This window comes from Lepisosteus platostomus, chromosome 9 (genome assembly GCF_059453375.1).
Source record: "Lepisosteus platostomus isolate fLepPlt1 chromosome 9, fLepPlt1.hap1, whole genome shotgun sequence".
NCBI lineage: Eukaryota > Metazoa > Chordata > Actinopteri > Semionotiformes > Lepisosteidae > Lepisosteus > Lepisosteus platostomus.
The window spans coordinates 38,052,121-38,067,779 of NC_142619.1; the positions used below are offsets into that span (position 1 = coordinate 38,052,121).

Below are 15,659 nucleotides of genomic sequence, written 5' to 3' on the forward strand. Positions count from 1 at the left end.
CTACTTCAGCAATCAGGCAGGGTACCCAAGAGCATCAAAAGGATTCTGATGGAAACATTTCTAGAAGGATCACACAATCTGAACATGGTGAAGCATCTGCTTGAGGTTGTCAGTTTTAACTAAAATTCCAAAGGATTTCACAAAACGCAGGGTTTGTCTCCTGTAGATTACCATAGCTAGGCAGCATCAAGGAAAACAATCAAACATAATGTATTGGATGATTAAGTTGGGTTTTTTTTAACGGGAACCAAAAATAACTACTAAATCATGAACTTTCTTTTTCATAAGTCTAGGTTCCTAATATTCACTAATTAGTTGGGTACCTTCGCCTACTAGATGCCAGATGAATTTTGGCTGCAATGCATGAGTGCAGAAATCAATACAGCGTGAATGCTCAAGCGCCTGCAAGAATGCTGATTACTGGAGGAAGTGATTTTGGCAGGACATCATTTAAGTGACTTAAATATGCATACCATCATGAACTGACATTTAAATTAGCCATGACCCAAAAATGCAATGCAATGCAATTTAGATTGTTTAATTAGATCTTCACTACTCTCTTGATGTCTGTGGTGAAGACTTACTATGGAAGCTTTAAATTGACCACTATACTGGCCTTAGAGTCCTTAGGGATAGAATTTAACATTGAAGAGGGGAGATTTCCCCATAATCAGTCTCTGACATGTCCTGGTTTGGGGTGTCATAAAACAGGAACTTTGATAGACAGGTCAGATGAATCATCACACAAGGCATCCTTGCGGTAAAGATAAGTTTATTTTTTCGCTACCTTCACATAATACTCTGTACTTGTCTACATTAAATTTCATCAGCCAGGTGTTAGCCCTGTCTTGGATTTGGATATCCTTTGCTAGTTTTACAATGCTAATCATCCTATTTTGGTATAATCAGCAAAATTTGACTAACTATATGAGAACCTACAGTACATCAGTGGTCCCCATCCCTGTTCCTGGGGGACTGCTGTGTCTGCAGGTTTTTAATTCCAGCTGAGCTCTTAAATTATAGGTGCTAATTAATGCCTTTAATTGATCTGCTTGTTTATTTAGCTGTTTCTGCTCTCATTCTTGGTGTCACAAATACTCTATTTCAAGCAGTTTCTGACAACTTCAGCACTGAGAACACTCTTTTCCCAACTTGCCTTTTGAGCTTACTCACTGTAATTCCGACTCTTAACAGGAAAACAATTTCTGATGAACAGAAACAGGTGGGAGTGACAATGTATCAGACATGTCCATAGTGAGCAGTTTTGAGTTTCTCTAGAGGTCTACTTGATTACTTTTCAGGCACAACACCTTAAGGAGGGAAGGTCTGAACCTCAGAACTGTTATACAAAGTATAAATCCCAATCAAATATTTAGAAGGTGAAACCAATTTAAAAAATGTACCTCAAAATGACAACCGAAATCAATTAGCATGTGATTAAGAACTGGTTTGGAGAAGAATGGTAGTATAGGAGCTGTGAGCTCTGGGCATGCAGCTGTCATGAAACACTCAGGGGGGAAAGAGAGAATGTGAATGGTGAAACTACAGGTAGTTGAAGGACCTGAGTGAATGAATGCCTTAACCACACCCAGTAGGTGGGATAAATAGGAGCAGTTTCCTGTTATCTTGGAGTACAATTGCTGTGAGTAATGTAGGTTAAGTGCATTTCTTTCTGTTACATTATCTTATATTAATAAAACTGGTACACACTGTAGCTTATTTAACTCAGGTCTGTGTCCTCCTGTATTTGCCAATTACAATTACGCTAAAGTGTTATGGTTCCTTGACAATATAAATTAGTGAAGGCAGTTGTCCTAATACAGATCCCAGTGGTACTCCAATAATGGAATCCCCTGATTTTAAACATAAACCCTTTTTCTGTATTCATAGTTTCCTATCCATTAATCAATGCTTATTTCAATGATCTGTGCTATCTTGACTGCCTGATACCTACAGCAATTAAACATTAGTCTTTTGTGTCAATTGTTATTAAAAACCTTCAGAAAGTGTAAATACTGTATATTGTATCTAATCTGTGTGTGTTCATTACTGTCGTTCTTGGTTCAAAGAACTCTAATCTGCAAAATGTACCACCTTATAAAGTAGACATGCCTATTGTAAATGAGCTGGGCATCCAGAGAAACATCTCTTTATTTATGTATCTATATTTTTATAAATATTAAGTACATAAATTTAGGATGTTTATGTCATCTTTTGATTAATTGTTAATTCATGAGTGACCATGCTTGAGTGACTTTGACTGTTATATAAGCACCAAATGACCTCATTGGTGAGAGGGATGATTGGGAACAGGTTAAAAAGTGATTTAACCTGCTGAAAGTCGAGTCTGGTGAAAATGAAGGAAGAAGAACATGCAAAGGAACCCAAATGTCCTGCTTATTAAGAAAACAATGCTTTCATGGTACTGGTAAATTGGAGGCTGGACTGAGTCACTTTAGGTGGATTTTCCAATAATGGTGTCAACTGTTTAGCGATGAATCAGCGTTTTGTGTAGACCACCTTAATGGATGTCAGTGTGATATACAACAGACTAATTGAAGGGTAGGCCCAACTGTGATGGTGTGTGTGAGATAGTGATAGCAATAGTGTCTCGCTGCTACTGGGACCTCACTTGCTGTTATTCTTGTGGGTTTACCTGGAAGTAACAATGCACACCTCATGCTGCTCAAGTAACCATGGGTTTTTTCATGATGAGAACGTGACAGCTGTACTTACAGATGCCAAAATATGAGCCCCACTGAACATTGTGGGATGAGTTGGCAGGGTTTCTGAGTACACTCAGAAAACAGTGAACAGGAGCATGCTTGTACAGACTCTTCAAGAGTAATGGGACAGCATCTTTAACCTGGTGCAGAGCATGCATCACAAACGTACAGTTTGTACTGGCACCAACAGTGTCCTCAGCATAAGGAATTTACCAATGTCACATCCATTCAATAGTATGATAATGTATGTTCTAAAAACATTTGACCATTTTCTTGAAAAAAATATGAATTTGTTGCAGCAAAACCAAAAGGATTTATTTCAGCTCATTGTATATGGGGTGATGTCTGTATTAAAAAATGTGAATTACATTATGTAATATCCTATTTAGTGCATTTTCTACAGTTTAGAGATAAGAACATCTTTGAAAATAAGGATGTAAAGTACACACATAAAAGGATGCTATTCTGCCCATTTTGCTCATTTGGTTTTTAGTTACTAAATGATCCAAGGATATTGCTACTGTTTGAAAGAAGCAGGGCTTGACTACATACAGTAGGGATAGCGTGTTCCACGTTCTGGCAATGCCCGTCTCTAAACATCCAGTGATGAACTATTCTGCTTTGGATATTCATGGGTTTTGTATGAAGAAGACTGAATTTAGTAAGAGAATTATTAAGGCAGAGGCATTTAATAAAACTGTCATTTATCACAATGCAGAGAAAAAAGACGATGTACTGTATGTGGATGCATTTTATGCATGTGGATATAAGCAATTCATAACAGAATTTAGAGAAGCTTGCATAATAGAAATGTATGATTTATGAGAAATTTATTATTTCCACTAACATTGCAAAATTAGGGAAACATGTAGTATTGTGGAATGCTGTTTAGTGCACAAGACTGCAGGTTGTTGGTTCAAATTGTGTGTGGGATACTGCTGCTGAACCCTTTCTCAGGTTACTTCACTCAGATGTCTCTCACAAGTGCCCTGCTGTGTAAACTGATGCTCTCCAGGTCATCACTGTAATCAGAGTTTTTCCTCAATTGTCTTATCTGGTTAAATAAAGGATTAATAAATGCTTGGAAAGTGGTCCTGCATAGCTTTACACAAGGTCATAAGTGCTGATGATAGATTTTCCCTTTATCTGATATACTGTATTTATACCATATTGCTCCTTCCATACAATATTTACAAAGCCTATTCATTTACCACTTCTGCTCTTTCAACAGGCAGCAGTTGATTCTAAAAACGAATTATGCTACATTATGATTGAAGTTTAACATTTCATATGGCCATTTTTTTAAGGGCAGTGACTTACACAGTATGTAGTCATGGTAAAAAAACAACTTTTATCTTGTTATCACATCTTGTTGCAGTAAATATCTACAAAAAGAATTATGAAAACTCAATTATAATGATTTACTGAAGAGTTCGTGTTAATATTTTTTACTCGAATTATTTGCATTATTAATAAAAAGACAATCCTTGATATCAAGTGTGACATCTTAACCTTCAGCAGCCGGGAGTGATAAACTTAGATTATTCCAGTTTGCTGTTCTACTCCGATATCGCTAAGACATCACTGATCAGTGGGGCTAGAGTGCAAGACGTTTATCAGTTTTAGTGAGTGGTGATTTTCACAGTATATTGTGCGTCTCTAACGCTTCCACAGCGCACACACAGCTACAGAAAACTTAAGTGGTAATCGCCGTTTTCAACATCTTTCAACGAGATACGTTTTCTGAACGCCGGGAACAGGTCAACTGTTAGCACTGTTTGGCAGTTTACCCACGCTTTGGTGAATAAATTGTAACTTTTCCTAAATGCATACGATATTGATACACAGAACTGTCTCATAATTGTACTGATAACTGTTAAAACAAGCAGGAACTCAATAAAACAACTTTTTGGCTTTTTTTTTCTTAATGTGAACATCATCTAAGATTACAAATTAATAAAGTATTTTTCATTCCCGTTACGTCGCACAGAAAAAAAAAAACTTTTTTTTTCTTAATAAAGATGTCCAACCTAGTCAAGTGTCTTTTTTTCCTTCTCGGGGGACAGGATCCTCCTAACAGCCAGTTAATTTGCATATCTAGCGGTCTGCAGGACCCTGCAGGAACCGTTTTCTCTCACTTGAGGCTGGAAGCCAGAGCTAGTTGTTTTCGGAATCCGGAAATGATGAAAAATGTTTCAGAGCGAAAAAGTCTTTTTGGTGAAAGAGCAAAAGTGACGGAATGGAGAAGACTGGGGTGATATTGCGAAATTCGTGAGAGCAGCAGCCCAGATTGAGTGTAAAAAAGGATCTGGGAGGGGAAAAGCAGAAGAAAGATTTCTTTCTTGCGCTAAGAAATTAATGAAGGAGGCGCTAATGAAGTTTCGCTGAAAGGAAAAAAAAATGAAAATGGGGACAAGGCGAACTTGAACTTGGAGCAGTTGACATGTGTGAAAGGTACCTATGGAGTGGGTCTTATTGGTATAACAATGGTCTTTTTGCACAAAACAGTGTACGATAATTGTTTTATTTTCATGTTTGTTGTATTTTCATATATTGCCAAGAGAAACATCTTTATATTTTCCAAACTTTTTAAAGTGTGTTATGCAATGTGCATAGTTAGCCGTTGTTGTTGTTGTTTTTTCTATTTTAGCGGAAAGTTTTTAACCATGTACACAATGTGACACGTGAAGAGGGCTCTGTTAGCTGAACTGTTACACTGTTTCGCTGTAGGGTCGGAGAGTGACTTTCTTGCAAGGTTTTTCACTTGATCTCAAGGAGAGAGACCTGGCCCATGTCCCAGGAGACAGACGCGCCTCCTCCTCTTGGGCCTGCAGGGCCGGGGAAGGAACCTTCTCAGGAGACAGACCTGCTTCTTTCCAGACCACAGGGTAAGACCACCTCAGCACCCCGCCTCTGAGCGGACACTCGCCTCTTCTTCTTTTACCGGCCCCCTCAGTTTCTAGCAGCTACAGTACGCGGCTGCTCGGCTCCCTCTCATGATTAGATCGCAGTTTATGCTATGAAAGATTTTATTGAAATGGTGTTCTATAGAGGGTGTTTATATCTGGATTAGACAGGTGTGTGTGTGTGATATTTCTGCATAGTAATTTTACAAAAAGAAGCAAAACGTCCAATATTGTACCACTCAATTCTTACATGAGTAAAATGTAAGAATTGAGTGGCAAATGAGGAACGGAGGTGGTGGGGGGATTAGATTAACAGACTGCGTATGCATTTTAAATTTGCCACATTTTAGCCTGGGAGGCACAGTAAGTCAGAAAATATAATACACATTGTTGTACAGGACTGAGGCTGGTCATCCCACTGCATCCATTAGCATCAAGGCTCTGATACTCCAATAATATTAATATTGTAAGACTGAACGGTTCAAGACTAGTGTTCACTTGGTTGTCACCTATATATTTTAATTAATCTGGAAACTGGAAAAACCTGCAGTACGAGTACATTTACTAAGACTTTATGAAATTAATATAAATTTTCAGTAGTGTGAATCATTGATTTCATTGTTGCATACTAAAGATTTATAAATGGATATTTTTACATTTCTTGATTTTAAATTAGGTCATTTTCAGTACCTACCAAGAAAACTAGTTCTAAAATTGCAGTTTTAGAACAATGATGCTGCAATTGTTTTTTAATTATTCCAGTTAAAGCTTAAAACCTACACTATTCATGCATTGAAGTTTTCTTTTGTTTTAAGGATTTTTTATGATTTTTGCAAGCCACAATAAATGTTTCAACTACACTTTTATACTTTTCTATTCTCAGAAAACATTGTCTTCTTCTTTTTTCTGATGATAATATTTACAATGAGCAGCTGGCACTAGCTTTTGCAATAGCTTTGTGTTTATTAAATCAAAGGTATCTGAACTGTCAAGTTTCAGGTCTATATTTTACAGATTCAAACTTTTACATCAGCATATGACATGAGTTGTGAAACCATGTTTTTGATCCACAAAAAACATGAATTCTCTCATCTGTCTTAAATAAATATGAATCCTAATTGTATCCACTTATATTTATCATTTTCTAAAATACTGAAAGGCTTGTTCATGAAGTTCTGATTTTGCCCACTTTTTATTTCTTATATTTTGTTTTGTTTCATTCAAAATGTTTTTGCAGGTCTCTGAATTTTTAAAAGTGATTATAAACCATGCTTTTGTCAGGCCAAAATAGGAGGAGCCCTGATACTGGTACAGCTTTTCTTCATGAATGTAACTGAGAATCACTTGGTGCTTCTTTGCAGGTTCTTAGAAATGATATTAATATAGTTTTATTGGTCTACTGTACTCATAAACAGGCATTAGGCATAATAATGTTTTCATTATTTCAAAATATAAATTGGAGGAACGCCTTGGTGCCTATTAGCAGCAGCCACAGCCAATTATAGTTTTTAATTAACTTTCTAGTTGCCTTTAAGATTATCTTATGCAAAATAAGCTTGTCCCCATTTTTAATCAGTCACTGAGCCATTAACCATTCTATATTATACGGAGCATCATTACAGCACTGTCAAAAATAGTAAAGCAGGACAAAGTAAGCAATCATTAGAGCTGATGGCAAATGGATTTTTGCAAGATCATCAAAGGTTCACGTTTGAGAGTGGTTTTTACTTTTGAAAAACGGAATGTTTTGAGAACAGACCCCTAGATTTTCAGCAGTAATCGCCTCATACTGCATATACTATACAACACACACTTCTGTTTTAGCAGTAGTCTGAGTTCACACAGAAACCATAGCACCGAAGTAGAAAGCTGCAGGAACCCTACAGTACCTGTTGAAGCTGCAGCATCAGCTTTGCCGAGCCTGTTCTGATCAAGGGTGTGCACAAGCTCAGTTTTTGAATACTAATGCCCAATAATAAAATAGTGAATTGTGAAGGAAGTTGTTAATTTAATAAAGCTATGTTTCGAGCTTGCAAATGGGACGTCTGAAACTGTTCGTTACAATGGGGCATATTGACATGAATTGGTTGTATGATGCAGATACTCGAATGCTATTTTTCCAAAGGTTACTTTTCTGTTTTTTATTGCTGTTTTGCATCTGAAACAATAGAGAAGACAGACAGGAAATAACATGGAATTTGTTTAATGTTCTGAAATCTGACTTCCTTCTTTACAGCATCCCCTCTTAAAATGTAATTGAAATACTTACAGTATATGACAGATGGCTTTTAAAAGAACAACACACTCTTGTTGACATCAGTAAGTACAAGTTAACACTCACAGTAGTGAACATCTGTAATGATAGTGCCAATTAATTTGCTTAATTGTGTTCAAGAGGATACTATTGATGTGGGTTTCCTGTCTGAATAGGCACAGTAGTTCAGAGTTTTTTGTTTTGGTTCATGTTTGTTTAACCTATGTGCATAGTATTACATTTATTTGTATAGCTTATAGCAATGATTAGTTTGATTTTTTTCTGCAAAAGAGCCCAGATTTTTAGAATATCAGGACAATCTTAATATTAACGAATTCTGTGGAAGTTAAATGCAAAACAAACAAAAAAAGACCATTCTGCCTCTGCTGAGCCTTTGAAGAAAAGCTGTCATTGAACAGTGCTAAATTCAGTGTTTCAAACCTGAGAATGCAGTATACAGTATGCAGAATGTTTCAGGGCCTGTAGGCACAACAAAACAGGAGCCCAAATTGCAAAGTGGGTTTTATAGAACATTATTGATAGGAGTATTTCAGATTTATTAGCCCCAGCATTGAACGGGTATTATTTGTCTCAAACAAGAGATGGAAATTAATATATAATGGGACATACTGTACAGAACCTATAATGTACTAGTATAGGTTCTGATTTTTATAAATTGTAAAACTAATTTCTTACAAGTTTGGGTAAATGGAATAGGGGGTGTGTAACAGAGAGTACCAAGGTCTTTTCTAAAAATAAGATCTCTCCTGAGAAACAGGGATTAAATAAAAATGTCCAACCGTCTGCCAAGTACGAATTCCAAACAGGATATTTGATGTGAGTATCCTGTTGGGTATCCACAAGACCACCCTTGGCAAACCGCAGGTTAATGAAAGGTGAATACTTCTAATGTATGTTTAACAAGCAGTTTGTTTTGTGATTTATCATTGTTTTTAAACAAACTTACCTATCTTTCAAAAATCTGAATTTTGATGAGTTCTGTCCTTTTAGTTTATAGCTTTTGCAGAGAGCTCTATATTTGGCTTTAAATATTGCATCTGATACTCCCACAGTGTTAGGCATGCATTCTGCACAAAACTTTATCTTTTTTGGCAGACCAAAACTTGTTTTTTTGTGATAGGGACCTTAACAGTTATTTTAATTCTAATTTACCTCCTTATGCACTATTTAAAAAACATTGGATTTCAGCTTATTATAATATCTATGGTATGCATGCTAAAAATATTACCTTCATTGAGTTGAAAACTTAGTATCATAATACAAACCATTTAAAATGGTTTTCATTTCATTACCCCATTAAGGTAAGGGTGTTACTGTTAAGAGTTTGAACAAGTGTAACCCCAAGGATTCTGGTATTAAATGTTATCCACTAGACAGACAAGTACAAAAAGTGTATTTCCTTAGCTTGAAGTATATGACATTTCCAATATTAAGAAAATGCAGCTTTGTTTCAGCAGTGATAATTATTTTAACATATTATAAATCATATAATATGAGTGCTTTCCATGAGATTCAAAGCTCTGTATAGTAGTGCACAAAATACACAACAAAAACAATGAAAGTGGAAGGAAAATGCAACAAATTACTTTGTGAACCTAAGAGTAAGACTAAATTACATATTTAAAGCTTTTGTAAAAAGATAGGGCTTTAGGTGAGTTTTGAAAATATTGACAGTCTCTTAAGGATTTGAGCAATAATAGTATTACCCATTGTGTGGACCCCAGTTTTCAGCTGAGTAAAGAAGGCCAGAACTGGCATATTAAATGTTATGAACCCCATTCTATTTATTCAGTAAAATAATCTGGGACTAGACCATTCATTGCCTTCCATGTACTGTATACAGCAGGTGGAATTGACAAAGGACAGGAGTCATGCTGATGAAGAGTATTTTTATTTTATGTACCTATACAAAACCTGTTCAGCACCTTAGAAGATACCACAGGAAGTAAGGTGTGAGAGTGGTTTAATCCTGATGAAACAGAGGTATTTATGTTATGTTGTCATGCAGGCAGTGCAGGGGACTTACTGTAACCAAGTGGTGTCATACAGGTGGAGGGAATCTGCCCCTGTGAGTTTTATAACATGAGCTTCAAATGACAGAACAAGATCAGCATTAATACTAAGGGTAATTCTATCAAAGGTAGTGCTGTCAAAAACAAGACTGAAGACCACAAATATGTCAGAAGCCTATGAGCATAACCTTAGTCATATTATAGTATAACTATTTACAGCTCTGTTGCATCCACATCTTAATATTGAGTAATTTTAAAAGTGCACAAAGTTCTATCTGATTTAGTCTGCAAATAAAACCGAATGTCATTAGCATAGCAGTAAAACCCAAATCCATGTTGGCAAATACTCTCACCAAGAAACATCAGGTCCCAGAACAGAACCCTGTGGAACTCCATAAGTGGGGAAAATGTCAGATGTAAAACAGCCCAGATGTATTAATTGGTTTCTGTAAATCAAGAGCCAAATCAACAAACAGATACCTCAGTGATTCCTAGGAAAATTTACAGTAATCCAGTATAATGCACCAGGATACTGTGATTGATATAATCAAAACCACTTAAATCCAGAAAGAGAAGGTTATTAAGTGATGTATAATCAAAAGCCATCAGCAAATCATTAACTGCCTTAACAAGAGCTGTGTATGTGCTGTGTTTCTCTCCTGTCCCTAACTTAAAAGGTTCAAGAGCTCATTACTTGCAAGAAAAGATTATAATTCATCTGCCACCACCTGTTCTACATGTTTTTTAAAAAGAAATGGCAAATTGGAAATAAGATTGTAGTTAGGTACTTGGGAAACCTGGCCAGTTGTTTTTGACACAGGTGTGAAAGCAGCACACTTTATGCCTGAGGACACAAAACAGACTTTCAGGCATGCATTGCTGGGATTAGTAACAAATTCATAGCAAAGTGCAGTGAGGTGGTTCTGTGGCTAAGGATCTCCTCCTGTGGCTGGAAGGTTGCCTGTTTGTATCCTCCAGCCAGCAGAGGAATCCTACTCAGTTGGGCCCCTGAGCAAGGCCCTTAACCCTTAACCCTTAACCCCAGGGACGCCGTATAAATGGCTGACCATGCGCTCTGACCCCAAGCCTCTCTCCCTGTCTGTGTGTCTCATGGAGAATAAGTTGGGGTATGCGAAAAGACAAATTCCTAATACAAGAAATTGTATAAGGCCAATAAAGTGATCTTATTGATCTTATCTTAAATAGTACCCAGGACACAGGTAGTAGGTCTCATTTAGGTACCAACTCAATTAAATAAGCAACATCAACAGCTGTAAAATGAGGGCAACACAAACCCATGAAAGCAGGGGAGGGTGTAGTTGTTGTGAGTCCATGACGTGAAGTCAGTAAATAGCTATTATAGTTATGTAAGTTTTTGTAAAAGAATTACATGGCGTGTACAGTACATGTAAGGCTTACATTGTTTAGAGAAGAAAAGCAAGTCTGTTGGCTAGCTGAAGCATTTAAATTGATTGTGGAGAAAAGGAGTGCAGGACTACTGTGACCATTCTCAGTGAGACAGAATGTGGCCAACTTAAAGGCATCCATATACAGTAGGCCTACTGATGTTGTTTATGACTTGTAAGTAAATGTTCAGCCCCGTATTCCCATGACATTGTCCTTCTCTTTTCATAGGACACAGATCATTTGTGCAGCAGGAGAAGAATGAGACACATTTTTGTAGAAGTTAGGCTACCGATTACTTCTTAGGGTGTTACTGTAAATAGTGGCAGCATGGCCAAGCCAAACAGAAACAGAAACAGAGCTTCATTAAGGGGGATTTTTGTCATAGTCGGTTTACTGTTGGTGGGAAGTGGAAGGAGTGTTCATTTTAGTAAGATGGCGTTATAATAAGAGTTCTATGGGTCAAAGGCCAAATCCACAAAAAGCTGAGTCTATAATATGAGTCTAAAAAAGTCTAATGTATGGCCGCACGTAAGTGGTGGGAAATTAATATGCTAAGCAAAGCCAAAACAACCTAGAGTGGCTAGGAAAGTGACATTAGTCAAGCCGTTTGAAGAATCCATATGTATATACAGTTCTCCAAGAAAGTAAAATACTTGCATTGGTTGAGCAAAAATTTAGTAGAAGGCTAAGGAGGAAGGTAAACCCCCTGCCAGCAGAACTGCCAGCAGAGGCTAAGAACCCTTCACGTTGAAAAAGAAGCAGTGGGATACAATGTGACATTCCACACTGGGAGTGTGATGTGTACAGGAAAACTAAAATGTTCAGTTTGTGTCACCATTATTGGGAAATTATTATTCAGTCTTTTCTATTCAATAGTCAATAATTCAAAATGACCACTTGATCATTTTTAGTTAAGTCCTATGTAATGTCTAGAATAAGAACTTAAACTTAAAGATATTCGTTACCCTACATAGTAAATTGTGATATTTTTTAAGTTTATCAATATGACATCTTTTGAAGGTAAATTCTGTTCTGATGCTTTCCATTATTTTCAGTGTTTCCAAACGTTGCCTTACTTTTTTTTTCTCTAGTACAAATCCCGTTTCAAAACTGATTTTTTAGACAGTAATGTGCATGTCTTAATTGCATATGGATTTCTCTTCTTTTAGATGCATCTGACAGTCCCTGTGAACCAGGACACCAAAGGAAAACAGCAGAGGCACTGATTCACAGAAACCAGCTTGAAGATGGGCAAGGCCAGGTATCTTGGGGTACTTCCACCAATGGTGATCTCATTCGAAGTAAGTGGCGACTAAGTCTTTCAATCTAAAGAGTTGTTGATATCTTAAGCAGTAATTCAGTGATGGCCAATCCATCTCAATCAAGTGGCCTATTTAAAATCACAGCTGTCAAAGTACTATGTGCTTCTCGCTAGCAATGGTTAAGCAGACACTGCAATGCCTGTAAAATATGATTAGAAGGAAGTTATCTTTGAGTGCATTAACAAAAAACAAATATTATTTGATTTCATGTAGTTACAGCAAATATGGATGCGTCCTGTATAAATGGATTGTAATTTCTGCAAGGATTTCTCTCTAATACACACTGATGTTATAGAACTAGGACATCCAAATCCATGTCCTTTGAGATCAGAACATATAAATTATGCACCGTCTCACTGAAAGACTTTGATCTTGCTCAACTTTGGTATTATTTACATCTGCACTTGAAAATCAGATTTTACCCTGTATTAAAGTTTTATTGAACTTTTGATTAATATTTTTGGTAGATTTCATCTCTGATTTATAAGTGGTTTATTCAAATATTGAAATATTTAGTGCTAAATCACAACCAGCATCTGCATGATTCAAACTTTTTCTTATAATAAAAGATTAAACATTGATGAAAATTTTGTGTATATTATAGCGTTTTCTACATGTTATATCACAATCATAAAAAATTTAATCAAACATAAAAGGCATTGATTTTCAGGCCAAGCTATTCTATACTGTATATTTCTGCTTGCAAATCATGGCTTGAAAGGATTTTTTGGTGGATGTGATTTTTTTTTTACAAAACATCTACTGGGTATTTCAGTCATTGTTTCTAAAACGGTAAAAGCTGTTTGAAGGACTGTAAATGGTGTCATTGTGAGTTAACATATTACCAATGTACCTGTCTGACTTATCTAATTATTAATTACAAGTATTATACAAGTGCTATTTGAATGGTTTTATTGGTACTCAATTAATTGCATTTACAAATTGTCCAAAAAGTTTTGCAATGAATTGTCCATGCTATAGTTTTGATTGTGCGATAATGTTGACGCTACAGAAGCCAACAATGCTATGGTTAGTAAATACAAGTGAATTTAAAATGGTGAAAAATGGCTCATTGCACTTAAAATTGGGTGAATTATAACATGTATCCTGAGCCTTAGTGGAAGGATTTATTTTTAAGCCAAGACTTGCCTTCATATTCCACTCCATTGTCATGTGGTGGATGTGTTGTGAATACTGGCCTCGCTTACAGAGAATCACCATTTATTTGCTTAAAGGAGATCCTTATCCAGGTCCATTTATAAAATATACACTAGTAAGCAAAGGGGAAAACGAATCGCTCAACTTCAATTAAAAAACTAAAAAAAATTTATTAAAGGACAAAGCATAACCTTTTTTGTCACACGGCCTGTGGTTCTGCACTTTTCTGGTAGTTGGGTGTCTTCTTCTATGGCTCCACTGTGCCAGATTTCAGAGCAGGCTGTCTTCCAGTCTTCCGGGCCTTTCTGGGCAGCTCTTTCCGAGCTGTCGGCCCCTGCTCACTCGACTCATGTAAGGCCAGATGCAGTGCACTCAAGAAGGGGCTACTGCCGCGGTGTCCCGTTTCCTAAGCAGCAACAGGCAGCAACAGCAAATTCACTGCTCACCATTTGAACCCAAAGACCTGGAGGGAGGCAGTCGGAATTGTTCACTTTAATTAAAACTGATTTTTTAAAATGCAGATTAGCATGTCATTAGGCACTCTGAGGAAGTGTTCGACTTTAACCGTGCATTGTGTTCTGTGCTCAGACACTCCAACTCCAAGGTCTATTTGCTCAAACATATAAAACATGACATTTAATATCATTATGAATGCAATTTAATTCCTATAAATTGTGGTTTACGTAAGCATAAGCGATACAATTGATGAACTTGTCTGTATATATTCAAAACTGTTAATTTTCATGTTTTCATTTTTTCAAAACATTTTTTATGAAGGTTCTCTGTGGCCGATTCAGACAGAATATGTTTCGGCACTAATTCAGCTTTTGAAGTTTTGAAAATGTCTTTACTGGGTGCTGAAATTATTTCAGGCTGCAGATTCGCTTCTTCCTTAGGGTATAAGCTTCATGTTATATTAACAGAAAAATGGTATGATGTGTCTCATGATATGAAAATTCAAATAGGTTGTTTCTGCACAAAATCTATGATTGCATTTTTTTTAAAAGTTTGTTTTCACTCTAAAGTTCTACATACATTTATTACTCTGACAAAATTAAAAAAATCAATATATTTGCTGCCACCATATGCATTCCAGACAGATCACTTAAGAAGGGTAAGAAATCCAAGCGTACCACAGTGACTTGCCTGGTCTTGTTTTGTAGGCCTCTCTTCTCTTCCATACACTTTATGAAAAGTTCATGTATTCATATTATCAGATTGTGTCTATGTACAGTACCATCGGTCAATGTCTGGACTCGTGTGAAAACAACAAAATTTGAACATTATTTGGTTATTAAATGTTTTTTTTTTTCATAGACTATTATATGTCCTTGCTTAAGTATCTGTTTCCCTCTTTGGCTCGATGTCCCTTGTCATTTCTGTGAACTTTGCATTCTGGAGAGCATGAATGTTTAATGAATATGCAAATATACCTGTCCGAACTGCTGCATTTAAAAGTTGTTACACAACACTGATCTATTAATTTATCAATTGACAAGTGATTCTAATGAAGGAAAAGAATACACTTCATTATTCATAAATGGAAGGCAGAAATACAGTAGGGCAGCATTCAGCCATTCCTGTGTTATCCTGCTTTCTGCCTTAACCGAACTATCAGCACACACCCTGAAATGCCTTTTAGGGCATCATTTTGAATTATATTCTGGTCTTATGTCTTCACATCTGAATAATGTGCTTCCACCACCTCTAATACCAAGTGGAAATGTGTTGTATTACCTTTACTTGCTAGAATACGAATAATTGGCAAAGTAAGAAAGGAACATTGCTCACAAAAATAACCATATCAGTGCCGTGCACATCATCAAATACAAAGCTAATAATTCACTGGTTTC

General features: G+C 36.4%; 1 protein-coding gene across 1 annotated transcript in view; it reads left to right on the forward strand.

The window, feature by feature from the left end:
- Positions 1–4,856: 4,856 nt before the first annotated feature.
- Positions 4,857–15,659, forward strand: part of mdfic (MyoD family inhibitor domain containing) — a 41,142-nt gene continuing 30,339 nt past the window's right edge. Inside the window, exons 1-3 of the mRNA XM_088644899.1 lie at positions 4,857–5,180; positions 5,457–5,614; positions 12,496–12,627. Of these exons, the coding sequence (XP_088501025.1) occupies positions 5,518–5,614; positions 12,496–12,627 (229 nt within the window). The 5' untranslated portion in view covers positions 4,857–5,180; positions 5,457–5,517. The remainder of the gene's footprint in view (positions 5,181–5,456; positions 5,615–12,495; positions 12,628–15,659) is intronic.